This window comes from Sinohyriopsis cumingii, chromosome 8 (assembly GCF_028554795.1).
Source record: "Sinohyriopsis cumingii isolate HCF-2022 chromosome 8, ASM2855479v2, whole genome shotgun sequence".
NCBI lineage: Eukaryota > Metazoa > Mollusca > Bivalvia > Unionida > Unionidae > Sinohyriopsis > Sinohyriopsis cumingii.
In genome coordinates this window covers 75,493,820-75,509,548 of record NC_142968.1, presented here as the reverse complement: position 1 = coordinate 75,509,548, position 15,729 = coordinate 75,493,820, and the positions used below count along the sequence as shown (strand labels likewise).

At 34.2% G+C, this 15,729-nt stretch overlaps 1 protein-coding gene across 1 annotated transcript in view; it reads left to right on the top strand.

Moving 5' to 3' along the window:
• The window catches only part of LOC149793850 (complement factor B-like), a 76,325-nt gene that overhangs the window by 51,637 nt on the left and 8,959 nt on the right, over nucleotides 1–15,729 (top strand). Inside the window, exons 10-13 of the mRNA XM_089967828.1 lie at nucleotides 917–1,171; nucleotides 4,203–4,321; nucleotides 12,578–12,674; nucleotides 13,475–13,669. Of these exons, the coding sequence (XP_089823954.1) occupies nucleotides 917–1,171; nucleotides 4,203–4,321; nucleotides 12,578–12,674; nucleotides 13,475–13,669 (666 nt within the window). The remainder of the gene's footprint in view (nucleotides 1–916; nucleotides 1,172–4,202; nucleotides 4,322–12,577; nucleotides 12,675–13,474; nucleotides 13,670–15,729) is intronic.

Below are 15,729 nucleotides of genomic sequence, written 5' to 3'. Positions count from 1 at the left end.
GAAGCTGCAGGCCTACACGCATGCTACCGCATCAAGTGATAAGTTTAATTTTCCAACTGTGCAAGTCAAGAATCCTGGGAGGTTTATTTCTACATTTTCAAGTCTGGCACAAAACATTCACATTGTCCTTTAAGGCAGCGTAGGAGGAAATATACCCAAACATTTAGCTTTACGGTGCACAAGTTTTTGAGAGTTTTGTTCTCGGCAGGTAGCAATGTTTACTACCAATTTGTAACAATACGTAGTAGTATTGTAGTACTATTTATTGTGCAAATGGAGGTAACCACTGTAAGGTTATCGTCAACGTCTTTTCATGGCAAATTGCTTCATCTTGTGTACAACATTTTCAAGGTGTGTACCAAGTAACTGTGTTATTACTTAGGTATTACAATTGGACTTGTATACGTATTCCATTGTTCTCAATATCTTGCTTACCATTTGCTCGGTTTTCTTTATTTCCTCTATTTACTTTTAAAAAACAATATAAAGTTATGTAGGCAAGATTCCGTTTTCAAAAGAAAGGATACCTTCGTACACACTCATTTAGTAATTCTTCATACATAATTCTGTTGAGTCAAGCTTACATATAGTCTTTACATCTCGAAGGGAAACACATCAAGTGTTTTAACTAAGATATAATGTCAGTTGTCTTCGCATTTGCTTAATGACTCAGTTGAGTGAGTCATGAAAGATGGTGTTTACCAAATACGAAAATATCGCTTTCACTATAGGGGATTCGGGTGGGTGGGATGGGTAATGGTCCTTCCCAACCTCTACTTGTTCGTCTGCCATTTTTTGTCTGTGGTGTGCACGGCACCATACATCTATTTTCTCGACAGAAAACATCTTTTCATATTATGATGCGCCGTTCAACACCAATTAATAAAACAGTAATTTAGTTCAATCTATTTCTCAGGTCAAAATAACATGGGAGGTGATCCACCACAAGATATGATCAACGAGCTACACACTTTGGTGGAAACATACTCTATATTTGTGGGAAAAAAGGAAAGTGAAAGGGACCCTATCGACAAACTTGGATACGAACTGATGAGGAAACTAGCTTCAAAGAACACGAACACACAAGATAAGCACTTTATCAGCATTGAATTTACTTATTCTGTAGAAGGTCTGAAGGGTATAATCGAACAAATGACCAACGTGTCAGCAGGTAACACATAACGTTTGCACGGATAGCTAACCACTTTCCTCTATAAAATGCTCATGCACTCCGCTCCTTCTACTCCTGTAAATATCAATGTCATTGCAAGAGTCTAGCGAAATACGAACTCAGAAGAGATTTGAATTTAATCTGACTGTTCTGTCAGACTTACATTATCCCACTAATCTCCTTTTTTCTGTTAGTATCATTTTCATCAGTTCAGATTTATTTTTTGACGAAACAGTCAATTAATTACTTTTGGAAGGTGTTAACATAAGGATCTAGCTCAAAGTCTTCCGTCATGCCGCTTGTGTTGGGATGAACCATTAGACAGGCTTCAGCTAAAACATGAGACTATAACTGAGGTGACTGGGAGACTGGGATAGCTTGCAATAAACTTTCATTATTACTAACGTTTTTGTCATATCACCTGTTCAATCCACCAACCTTCGGAAATAATATATTTTAATATTTTAATTATGCCAGCGCTAAGAAGCTGATTGTTATTGAGTTAGTCCGTACATACATACGAATGTATGGGCCTTGGAGCATGTGTAATGTCTTCGATGTCCTTCTACACTGTCAAGCAGACACATTGTACGTGCGTCAATGACGGCCCTATGGGCGTAGATTTTAGCAAGACATTTAGAATTTTGATCTTGTCCATTGGGTTGGGATTTTTTGGGTAGGATTGACTATACACACATTTTAAACAACTCCTCATTTCTGTGCGTGAGAATTGGTATATGTGATCAATGACCTAAATGTCAACAAAATCAGTCTCCATCCCATGGGTACACACAAAATGAGCACTTCATCTACCCCAACGTCTTTCCATTTCCCCAGGAACTTAGCCCTTTGATCGCAACATTGAAACCTTTCAGATTCCCAACATATAACAATATATACATAATTACTGGGTATGAAATAAATATTTCAAAAAAATCGTTTATGCAAGTGTCTTTGAATACAAGGTCAGTCCTTACCCCCAGGGATTTAGCCAGTGGGTCACAAAGTGAAATCTATTGAGATCCCCACCCCGTAAATGCATACACACTTGCTGGTATTAAGGAGAAACAATATACATGAAATGAACATTAACCTTGCGATCCATCCCTACCCCAAGCGAGTTATGCTCCTGGATCCTTACATAGGTCTTATTGAAATGCACACACAATAATCATATAAAAGACTAATGTGTTCAGGTAAACGACGTTGATCACGAGGTCAGTTCCCACCGTTAGGGCACTAGCCCTCAGTTCATAACGTGGGACCTACTGATGTCCCAATCTTTTAACCATATATGCCCTTACTGGACATGAAGGGAAATGTACATGCAGGTTACATTGACCCAGGGTTTCATCTTTACGTCCAAAGGGACTGAGCCCATGCGCTGATAATTTGAAAACTCTCGAGATCCCATATCCAAGCTAGAATATTATAGATATAGATATAATATCCAAGCGAATAAGTCATTCTGTCACTACATGTATTAGCTTGTACAGTTTAGAGCTTATGGACACATGTGTTGTTAATCAGAAGTCCATCGTGATTATCTATGAGGTATTTTTGTACAAATCTCTACAGTTCTTTTTAAACGTCTACGCCTGTTTGTGAAATTCAGTTAATTTTCCTCATTTGTTTGTCCTTTACAGACAGATTTCACTGAAATAACGCTTGCGATAGGTAGAAGTAAATGGAACGTAGTGCAGATCCAAGTATCAATTTGATAGAGAATTAATATTTTTAAATGAAATGACTAATGTATCGATTACAATCTCCTTTTCGGACTTTATGTCATTTTATTAAGATTACTTGGGTTTTGCGCGACAAGAGTCGGACAAATTAATGGACTATCATTCGATTAGTGAAATTTAATCTGATTAGTGTTACTTGATTCCTGACAAATATAAAATATAAGTACCAATTTTATTGATCCAGTTTCCGCAATTATATTATTTGTGTGTGATTGATTTTCTAATTTTAACTTTGAACAATCACTTTTTATTGGTTGTAATTCAGCTCAAGATGTGACCCCAGGACATATGCTGTTATTACATTTATTAGCAACCTGTTTCGCTTTGATTCAATCCCACACACAATCAATCAATGGATTATGTTTGTGGCAGCCCCCATGATGATTGATATCAAAACTCAGGAGAGTATGCATCGTTACAGGATACAGGTTTCCCCCATAGTCAGCCTGTACTTTTCCTAGAATAGAAGTTTTAGTATAACTCTATCAAGTCCACCAAGAAGTTTAAATTGTTTCCTGCCTGTGGGCAAATTAAGGTTGCTGCCTCCATGCAAGAGCTTGTCAGGATTGGTACTATCTGGCTCGATTTGGGATGTTTTCCTTTTGAAAATCGACTTATCAGCAATGGCAGAATGTACGATCATATATCTCCGAACTTGTTTTTAAAAAACTAAAATTCCCGCTTCCATCCGTTGTTGTTATGCTGTGTGAATTCATTTGTCTAGATTTTGGCGTTTTAACACTTAGAGAAAGAGTCAAAGTAATGACTGATCTAACATTAAAACGTTTCCATTAATTGATATCTTCCTGATACAGAAAAATACAGTTTTACAAATACTATTTTTATTTGCGAGAAAGCAGGCTAACGAGAACTAAAGATTTATTATTATTATTATTATTGGTTTTTATTTCTTGCTGTTGCTATTGCTGTTGTAAACTCGACACCCACTTTTTCGATAAGGTGAAGAAAAAAAGCAGCAACACATTGCTAACATGTGGGTCCGATTCCACGACTTCCTTTTTTAGAGATGACTTATCTTGACGATTTGGTTGCAATGCTCTCACTTCATCTATCAAAAATGGGAACGTGGCTGCTAGTGCCGCACAGGGTATGGGTATATGATGCTTTCTACGTATGATAAAACATTCAAAGTGTTTGGGACATTTATTATTTGAAATGCTTAAGCAAGTTGTAGTAAAAAATCGTCATGTAATAATAGTTTGTACTTCTGAAATCGATTCCAAATTTGCCACCCTATTCTCAAAACACACCCGTCTTTCCAGAGCCCATTCAGTGCGGTGAATATTCCGAGTTAACGAATCTGAACCAGAAAGATGACATCGACAGCATTACGAATGCCATGGAGGGGGCTTGGCCTTGGATGGTGAACCTGGCAAATGGGGTAAAAAAAAATTAATCTAGAGAGATAAGTTTAAAATTTCATCTAGTCTAAACTTCAAAATTCGGATTGAGAAACGACAGGCTCGATCTGGAGAAGTTTACGTAAACTTGTTGAAAATTCTTATTCAAGATTAGTAGGAATTTCATTTTGGATAGATGCCAAGAATTTGAATTCCATGATCTTTTTGACAAATTAATTCAAGGAAAGGACACCAGGCTGTTAACAACAATTGTACCACATTTTATGTCAACTGCATATAAATGGTAGAATACGTAGCAAATGGATAACGTGTATTTTGAATATTTTTGATGAGAATTTAATAAGGCATTATTCAGGTTTTAGACTAATTCAACTTATAAAGTTTAAGCTAGATTGCACTTGTTGCTTTCTGATATTGACTGTTCTCCTAAAGTGAAATTATATCCTATTTTTAAACTATAAGTTTTTCAAATAAGTTTAAAATTTTGCCGGTGAAAGAACAAAATCATTTCTTTAAATTAGTTACCTTAAATATGATGTTATATTTAGAAAAAGGAAGATGGTACAATATAGATTTAGAATAGAGGTCGGATAACAGTTTTGATGGAAATAATATTAGAAATACATTTCATGAATTTTGATACTGTTCTTACTTGAATACACATATATAACTATTTAAATGGTATCGCAGATGTCTTAATATCTGAAGTTACATGACCAGTTTCAGAGAACAAATGAAAAAGTCTTAAGAAAAAGGACTATACTGAATAAGGGCCATTTTTGCACCCTCTCCAACTGTCCTTATATGATGTATACTGTGCACATGAGGTGGCTAACATTTATTTCTGACATCAGTTTTGTGTACACGTGTCCGTTGCCATGGTTACAGGGTGTCAAAACACTATAATAAAGACATGAAAAGTAATCATCGTTTTCATTTACTTCTCATAGATAGTGCTTTACAATGAGCTATTCACTCATCTTCAAATTTGCAATATGAATTTTTATTAATTTACTGGTTATAAGGCTTTATAAATGAAGTAAAGTTTCTAAAACTATTCTAAAATGGTCCATCGTAGACAAAAATAGAATATCGAATTTATACAATTGAAGATTGTTTCTAAAATACGTTGACAAAAAGGTACTTAATCATAACATTCAAAAACTGTTCCTCAAAAAATATTATTTAATAATATTGAATGATGTTGAATATTATTTAATTATTTAAATGATTAATTGATATTATTGAATATGGCTGTAAACTAGGCGATAACAGGGGCCTCTACCTTCGCTTCTTCACCGAATACATGGGTTTGTTACCTTCACTGGAAATGGCAAATATTCTTTATGTATTCATGTACTTTTATCCTTATATTTTCAAGGCTACATAACACACACACTAACGTGTTTCTATCTTTAGAAGAAAAATAAATTGTCTCCCACATCTCATGAGGCAACCTATAGTTAAACTATAATCTATTTATAAACTATATATTCATCCGTAAGTATATAATATGGACATTAATAAGAAAGAAAACACTCATGGTCCAGCACTTTTATTGAACTTCTGAAAAATGTGAAATATGTTTTAGAAGTAATATCATTGGAGAGTACATGAAAGAAACAGACAATAGGTATTTTACTTTCTAAACCTTTTGTTTCTATTTTTAAACCAGCGCGTTAATACTGTATTGCACTGACTGCATACAGTTGTCTCTGAAGCGAGAGGACGTACATGTTTATAAAGAACATACACCTATAATGAACAAATAGAAACACAATCATTTCATTATTTGTTTTGCAAATGCCATTACCAGCACTTAAATTCTGCAATAATGGTGATTTACATCGTGCAAGATTCGGGAATTTATAGAACGAATGTAACTTTCAAAGAATTTTTGGGAACAAAGTTTGCACATAAACGTGGATGAAAAACGAGTCAAAGTAAGTATTGTTCTAACTTTTCATTATTTAAAGTAACTATATATGACTATACTTTCTCTCTCTCTCCTCATCCTCCTCCTCCTTCCCCTCCTCCTCCTCCTCCTATGCACATGTAGGCCTATAGGCAATTCTTTGTAGTGACTCAAAACTAGGGCCCTCGATGGGGGTATTGAAGAAATTCAAAAACGTATAGAAAAACTTTAACGAATGAAACAACGTTGTATGACTATATATGTTCATATATACAATTAAAGTAAAGCTAGTCACATTATGACATTGATTATTATAATTTGACATGTTTCGAAGGCAAATTTTGTTCATAAATATTTTAAGTACTGTATACTATACATGCTTCTCCCTATTCATACAAAAAATCATGCGAATATCTCGCCGTAAGTCTTTCTATATAACTACAGTTTCAGAGAAGTGTTTAAATGAAAATCTATGCAAGCAAGAGACGATTAAATATCTGATTAAATAAATGCACTCACTAAAAACATATTACCTAACCTTAGCAGTTAGCCAAAAATAACAGCAAACCCTGATTATTGTAATGTCTCCACTCATCCACCCAGAATATAACCCAGGGGTGATGCACTCATGTCGTCTGTAAAGGTGAGATGAGCAGCTGTTACTGTAATTGCTAAATTGTTGTGTATTTAACCTTGGACCCCAGTTAGATTCACTGGGAGGTGACCAGACGGAACATTCAATGACTGCACATTCATCAGAGAGAATAAAATCATTAAAAATAAACTATTCAGGCAAACATGGACATAAAAAGTCAAATTATTAATGAGTATGTCCTAAAAAATACCATTTTTTATATTCATTTGAATGTTGTATGTACATTGCCAGATTACACATTCAGCACACTAAGCACGTGCTTAGTGCACCAGCCCAACAGGGACACCAGAAGTTGTTTTAATTATTTGCTGATGATAAAATTTAATGAATTATATATGACATTTTCAATCTGATGTACGAGTATTCTGATTTGGAATGGTGGCTGCACTGGTATTTTCCAGCCTTTTGTAGCTTTTGATATTTGTTTTTTTTAATTTTTATTTTACGTTCAGTGATGAGGGCCCTGGAAGGCCTTAATCTGGCAATTGTTATGTATTATCATTCTAACTTCCTCAATATCACACAAATAAGATGCCATAATAATGGAAACATCATGATTTGGATTACAATTCAAATTATATAACATTATCATTTGTTTTATAAGAATGAGAGGAGCCAGATGACTACTGATGAAAGTAGTGCTCACAGTGTAGAAAAACAACTCCTCATTGGATTCCCCGTTGTCATAGTCACATTCTGGAATAGATTCTGCATCCTTAATATGACTAGTATATCGTATATCTGATTTAATTAATGTTTATTATAATTTAATTGTTTGTCAGTTTTTACATTTTTTATTCTATTCAGTGCTATTATAATGTAAATTTATTCACTGGAGATGATATTTTTCCAGAAAATCGGTTGACCCGAATCATCTTTTTGGTAAACACCAGGTGTTGATCTAAATCCTAACCTCGTTTCAGAATTTGTAGCCACCTTCGTAAACAAGTTCCATTTTATTTTAAAATGATTGGGTTTCGTCAGGGTCACTTTTGGTGTATGTGACATAAACACGATCATTTGACCTTCCTTTCGATTTCGCATGTCCGGTTTTTCCATTACTGCACATTTGTTAGTTTTAATATAGATGCGTAGAGAGAAAGAGATTTCTCAGTTTTTGGTTTTTTACACTGATTTCAACTTATTTTGTTGTAGCCAGATTTTGAGTTATAATTTTCTTCAGATCAGTTGGATTTGAAAAGGATTAATTAATTTTTCTCTGGAAATATTTTGAGGACTGCTTACACGGAAATTTTGCTTACAAATTTAATTTGGATTTTCAGCACCGGAGCGTCATTATTTGTATTTCTACAAGGAACTGTAGACTTCAACACTACATATTATAACATACGTCATCGTCTTCCATCTAGGATTCTTCATAGAGATTTGAACGTGAAATCAGTTGAACATTTTGTTATTAGGACTACTAAAATTTTATTCTCCGACTATTTTTGGATTCTTTTTGGATTTGATTCTATAAAACTGTAAGTTCATAATTTTAGTTTTACAGAATTTTTCCAAGGAAATAAATTGTTTGTTAAATTTTAAAAAGCTTCTTGTTTTCACTCTTTCTGTGTTATTGTTTATTCGATCCTAAACAAGTGACATTAGACTAGTCAGTGATGCTTTCTTTGTCAACTCATCATTTACCCATCTTTTGCAGCCAAGAAACATAGGGAACTAGATACCTGGGCACAACACCCAACAACCCGAGCACCAACCTTGCAGATACAACACCATCCTTTGATGGAGTCCATGGGATATTTCAGCTTGTATTGGATCCACAGCAAATGGATTTTATTTTTGGAGTGGCGACACTTTATTTTTATATGTAACAGAGCTGGAAAATCTATGCATGCCATAACCTCACAGTGTCCCTTCTCTGTGAGATGCTCATTTGTATGCTTTGGAACCTGTTTGACTTGATAAATGCCCATAGTGATGTCACGCAGGTAATCAACTAATATCCTGGGGAATTCATTTAGTTTCCAAATGGATGCACCCATCTTGAAGTACAATTTATGTTTATTCAGCAAGTTGTTTTCTTGAACCAGGATTGAAACCTTATTCAATTAGAGGATGTGATTCGTTTTGAAGCCAAAAAATGTGGAAATAGTCGTCATCGGATAAGGCAGAAGGAACATCAAAATTAAGATATAACTTTGCTTTAATTAGCTCACGCACATTTTGTAAAAGTGATTTAATATCTGTTCTTGAAAAGTTTATAAACTCTTGTTGCGGTGATATATCGCAGGGATTAATTAGTGAAGTAGATTTCCAAATGGAATTTACAACATCTACTATTTGACTTTATAAAAATACTACACTCTCCAGACACTGGGTTATGGCACATTTTGGGACATTAACAAGATGGTTATGATGCCCATATGGGTTTTTACATGCAACACAATGTGTGTGAGATTTTGATGTCGATGGAAGTTGAAGTTGAATTGATTGTGTGCCTTTTAGGGCTGCGTTTAAAGTGTTTTAGACCATTTTCAAAATTGTCATATCTGACATAAAGTCTCCTAAAGTCACATGTTTTGGGTGCTTTTCATACATCTGCAAGCATTAACTTTGGCAGTTATTTTTAGTATATAATGATACACAGAACCTGCGAATTCCATATAATCAGTTCTTTTAGGCATGGAGCCAGAAACTAATTTAATGAACAGTATTTAAAAAGAAATAAATTGGATTATTATATATTAATTGTCATAATTCTTGTTTTTATCATAAATTCTTGTTTCAACCATTATGCCATGTAACATCCCAAATTTTTAAATTTTAGAATTGTTTTGCTTTGATTATATTGTATGTTTCCCCATCTTTGTTTCCACTAGAAACAAAGGTTGATGGACATTCTTTTAATATTATTATTAATGCTGTTATTATTATTATTATTATTAGTATTATTATTATTTTTAATAGTAGTAGCAATCATAGTAGTGGTAATTATATTCAAGCAGGATGTCCTTTACAAATAAAATTTCATCTGTAAATGTTATTATATATGTATGATTTTCTGTTGTTATAATCAGTAAGTGTATAAATTTGAGGTTTTCATTTAATGAAATAAAGAAAATATGCCATTGCAAAAAATATGTATCATTTAGACAAATAGATTCAACAAACTTAGTTTTATTTTTAATTTGGCTGGTTATATGATAGGAATAATACAAACCATAACTCAATTTAGTTACTTTAGCTTCTATCCTGACCTTGGGACATGTTTCCTCTGTTTGAAAACAAAATGTATAATTACTAATTGCAGTAATTGCTCGAAAAATCATTGATTTAGTAGGGAAGTCAAATTTTATTTTAGTTCAAAACCAATTTATTTTTGCTTTGGAGTAGTGATTAGGAAAATGTGACAAAACGTAAAGTCTTAAAAGGTTTAGCATAAAGAATCGTGTATCCTAAATTATACTAAATGACTATGGAATAATAATCACTTCACAACACTGGTTCCACCACAATCATTTTCTGATGCAAATATATTTGGCCACTATCCTCTAATTTCCTTTTCGTTGAATATCATACCCATAAAATATTGTACTTTAGGAACTTAAAAATACAATGATTTGCAGATGATTGAGGCTCATATAATTACTGGTTTTTCGGTAAAGAAGTAATGCAAATAATATTTTTAATTAAAAAATCACAAATCAATTCAATTATTTGGCTTCTATCTCGACTGTGGGCAATGTTCCTACTGTTTGGAAATGGTTTCTAATTTCAATAATTGTTAGAAACATCACTTATATAGTAAGCAAGTTTAAAAGTTGTATGTCAGACTATAACCGATTTGCCTTAATGAGCAACAGTGCACCGGAAAATGTGATAAAAATTCAGTATGAAATATTTAATATAAATAAACTTGTGTGAAATGTATGCTATCTAATTATGGAAGAATAACCACTTTACAACACTGGTTCCAGTACCATTATTTTATGATGCAGACATGATTGGCCACCCTTGTGTAGTTCCATTTTAGATGAATAACATATTGATAAAAATGTTACCTTGCACGACATAAAAATAAAATGATTTTCAAATTGCGCATTATTTTTTATTTGTTTTGAAAACTGAGCAGTTGCTAATTTTATTTCAAACCTGTAAATAGACAGGTGTTGATATTATGGATATTTATGCTTGAAAAGAAAGAAGGAAAAAAGGGAGCCTCGGAGTTTCGAACTTGGTGCAACAAATGGACACAATAATGCTATATCGTTTGAGCTATTGAAACTTGCGTTGTTTAATTTTATATGTCATGTAGATGATACATTTCTTCCAAGAAGATTTGTATAACTGCAGACGATTCTTTGTTGTTTGCCAGGTTATTGCTTTAGATTTAAAGAATTAATATTGTTACTAGATGAAGACCCAGTCAGCAAAATTTAATGAAATAAATACGCTAGTTGTAACTCCTATATACATCTGGAAATTGTCAGATTAATTTAAAGATTACATGTTCGGAATTACACTGTAATAGTGAGTGAATTAAATGTAGTAAACGGTATCGTGATGGAAATGAAGATAAAACCCTGTTATTTATGTATAAAATAAATAATATATATGTACTTATCCTATTATTTACAGCCTGCTTTTGCAAACAAATTGCCAACCTAAAAGTAAAATTCCATTTAATGTTTACTGCACGTAGTCTTTGTTTACATGTAGTTCCAAATGCCCATTCAGCGCCTCTTGAAAACATCGTGTTCCCGAGGCAATTTAGAAAGAATGAAGAAAGTTGCTCAAATGTAACATTTTGTCTTCAATTTCCCTCACCATCACCATAGTGTCGTTGGACGCTCGTTGAAGGCTCCTTTTGTTTAGATCTTGTTTTTTGGGGGACTTTTTTGTCCTCTGCGTTGATGGTCCAATCCCATATATCTGCAGTTTCATTAGAGTGTCGTATCAGATGTCGTTTTGAAGACAAATTATAGTATTATCATTGACGTGTGTAAAAATAGTTTATTCCAATAGCATAAATGAATCCATTATCAACTTAAATTGCAAGTGCAAGTTATATGTTGTGGAAATTGGAGTTTATAAAGTTTATGTTTTGACATTTCTTAAATTGGCGACGACATGGCTGACAGGATATAAACACAGTGTAAGTAAAAAGTGTTTATAATTTCCAAAGCAGGATGAGCCGTTTCTGGTCTAACACCAAGACACGTACATGGTGGTGATGGTGGCGGGAGCCAAATACTTCCAGGGTAGCAATTGTGTTTCTTTTGAAATCACACTGCCACTAGAGATTGTCACTCGTGAAGATTACATTTAGTAACATAAATACCTAATATTCCAGCGTGAATCAGCGCATGTCTCCACTAGAATCAATACTGAAGAATCATTGAACAAATACCGATTTTATTTGTTACTTATCTGTTGAAAACTGAGACGGTCTGAAGATTAGATTAGGTCCCGATGACCTTGACCTATCAGATGTCTTTTTGAAGACAAATTATAATGGTCAAGATCCAAATGCGACACTTTGTGTTCGAAAAAAGATATATCCAATGTATGAAGACGAAATTGGACAAGATTTAAAAAGCAGATGCATTGGGATTGCCGTGACTATTTGGACTTCTATTGACGCTGACCGCATTTTCATGGTGACTTCAGCGGCTCTCTGTGTAGCGGTGGGAGGGGACATCTGATTTTGCTCACAGAATTAACTTCTCGTTTCTTTTACAGAACAAGATTCATCAGTGTGGTGCTACCTTATTGGACAGAAACTGGATCTTGACGGCTGCACACTGTGACATCACGAGTGAATGGAAAATTTACATTGGTCAGTTATATGTACTAAGATTTACTCCTTTTCGATAGACTCCATACTAGAACAATCTTTCCATAATATATACGTTTGTGTATAGAAAGAAAATAGTGGAATATTATGTTCTCTTGTTACACTGTTACCTACTACTCATTCTTTGCGTGAGAAGCAGGATTCATCGGTACTGCTGGGAATGTGCATCATGGCACGTTCCTATCGATGCCTAGAGTAGAAAATCCTATCTTCCGGCATATCCTGTGGCCGGTCTGGAACTTCAAATCATGTTGATTTTCGTCTGGCTGTTTATCAACATTGTCTTGTGATCGGATCAGTCAAGTTGTTTGTGCGTCAATGTCAGGTTTGTTTGACTGATACCCTTGCACAGACAGGGCTAGTTTGTTGTGCAGATTTTCGTACTCCCACCGTGCTACCTTATTGCGTGCACCCTGGTCATGTAATACAATAATCACATCCTGTCACTGCACATTCCGTACACTGGTGAGAGGTCTTCATTTTGTATGCATGTCGTCATTCTTTTGATAATGCGTGCCGGGTATTATGATGCCGCTACATATTACGTTTCTTTAGTTATCAGAGTTGGAAATATCTTCAGGTGCTCCCTCTGGCATGTTGTTTCATGTATATATTGCTACCACTACTGCTACTATTACTACTAAACAGGGATAATAATAATAATAATACTAATAATAATAATAACAATAACAACATCAACTACAATGATAATGATAATAATAATAATAATAATAATAATATTATTATTATTATTATTATTATTATTCACAATTTTTTTTCAGGTCGAACAAGCATATCAGACATAGGAGGATCTTTTATAGAAACCTCTATGGAAAAGACCATTCATCATGACAAATATAATAATATAACGTCCCAGTACGATCTCCGTGTTGTCAAATTGGCTAACCCTGTTGTATATAAGAGGGAAAAGCCTTTCGCTGCCCCAGTGTGCCTCTACAGTGCTATTGAATTTCCCGGTAAATTTGAGGATATGAACTTACATGAATCAAATCTGTCTGTATGTCTGTCTGTCTGTCTCTCCTTAATGTTGTAATTAAGCGTTTATCGCGTGTGGTACTACTTTCGGAGTCGAGAAATTAGGAAATATGTTCCAATTTCTAAATTTATGTTTTTTAATCTTCAAAGTAGAATGCTTTGTACGCACCATCATGTTTACGGATTCAGTTTGAAGGGGGTAACCCACCCCACCCCACCCCGCCTTCGACGATTCATATTTTCGCCAAACCACAGGATGTTGAAGGGCCGAAAGCAGGTTCAGGCAAATAACAAACAATGTTGAGAGCGAAAGCGAAGAAAACATAACTGTCACTCATTTTGATCGGTAGACGAATCTTTAGATGCATTCATCCAAAATTGTCTCCATCTTCATGATCTATGATATGTAAAGTGTTCAGCAAAACATATGACTCAGAGAATTCCTCTTCTCGTTTGTATTGGTTGATAGTATGTGGCCATGTTGCAATTCCGCAGTCACACAGAAGGAACTTAATCATAACGAGGAAAGAAAAGGACGAAAGTAGATGTAGAATGACTCAAAGAATGATTCACACACTGTGGGATTTTAATCTCACCTTGTCCACAAGTTTCGCAGGAGTTTAAATTCGAATCTTGCGCAGACCAGGTTGGGTAGACCGGCGTGGACTGTCTTCGGGCAAGACATTTTAATTTCTTGTCGATGAAGGACCGATCGTTTTCTATTTTGATATTCCATTGAAACGCCAAAGAAACACAGTTTCAAATCCAGGGTTAGCCACAACTGTGTACTTCCAAATGTGTCTCTATCCAAAAGGCGTTGACAGTTTCAGGCTGATCACATGATTTTAGCCAAATATGCAGTTGTTTATCCTTGAACTTGATACAAAATCTGTACCTGTATTACCAAGGTAAACATGTAGCAAATTAATAGACGTCGTTTGAGCAGTTGTCACTATCTGTCGACAGGAAACATTTCTCACTTTTGATTTTGTTTTTTTTTTCTTCACAATTTCAAAACTTCACTCAGACAATAATGCGTAATATATTCAGCTTTTACAGAATACAACTTATATGTTTTCAGGATTTTACAGCATCAGATAAAACATAAACACTTCTGATGTACGTATGTCCACATTTGCATATCTATCATTAGATTTCTCTTAGGTTCGGAATCATCCTCGTATGCTTTCAACCTGCATTCTGTGTTGCAAATTTGACACACCTGCAAGCATTTCTTACGTCCGCCGTTTTCCTCCGACAAGCTGCTTGTGGCAATAAAGATTTATGATAAATAAGCACAATATTTGCAATGATCTGTTGATTTCTCGATCGATAAAGCTTAAAAGAAGGTAGTGGGAGCCTTGAAATTTAGACTGTCGATATCGTGATTGTCTAAATGGAGGAATTAGATTTATTTGTTTCCTGAAACTTTGACAGAACTTTGATGGATAAAGACATTTTTGAGGTCGCTTGTACAAAAAGCTGAATATAGAAACAATTGATGGCAATTACAACATGTTTGTTTGCATAAAAGTATGCAGATAAACATGATCCGTCGATGGCTTGAAGGGAGACAAAAAATTGAAATTGAAAAGTATATGTAAAATAAACGTTTTTAGAATATGGGTGGTGAACCCTCCAACTTTCGGGCTTTTGATGTATATCATTATTCTTGTATAGAAAACGCTGAACTCCAGATTGCATTATTTTAAAGTTTGAAAGATTACACTTAAATGCTTGCTTATCCCAAAAAACTACGATGTTTTGTCTCCATCTTTCAGTCACTTGTGTGACTCTTAATTTTTTCGTTGGGCTGAAAGAAGGGTGGGAATACAAAAATGTAATAATAAAGAAATTAAAAAACCCACAGTGGTTTCAGATAATTTTTGTCCGATAAATTAATTATGCATTTACATGTTTACCTTAATCGACATCATTGATCAAAATTCCATTCGACTAACTTAGTAGAACTTTAAAATTATCATGTACAACATTATACTTTTAAACAATCGTGATTTACGATATTGTATTCAATTTATAA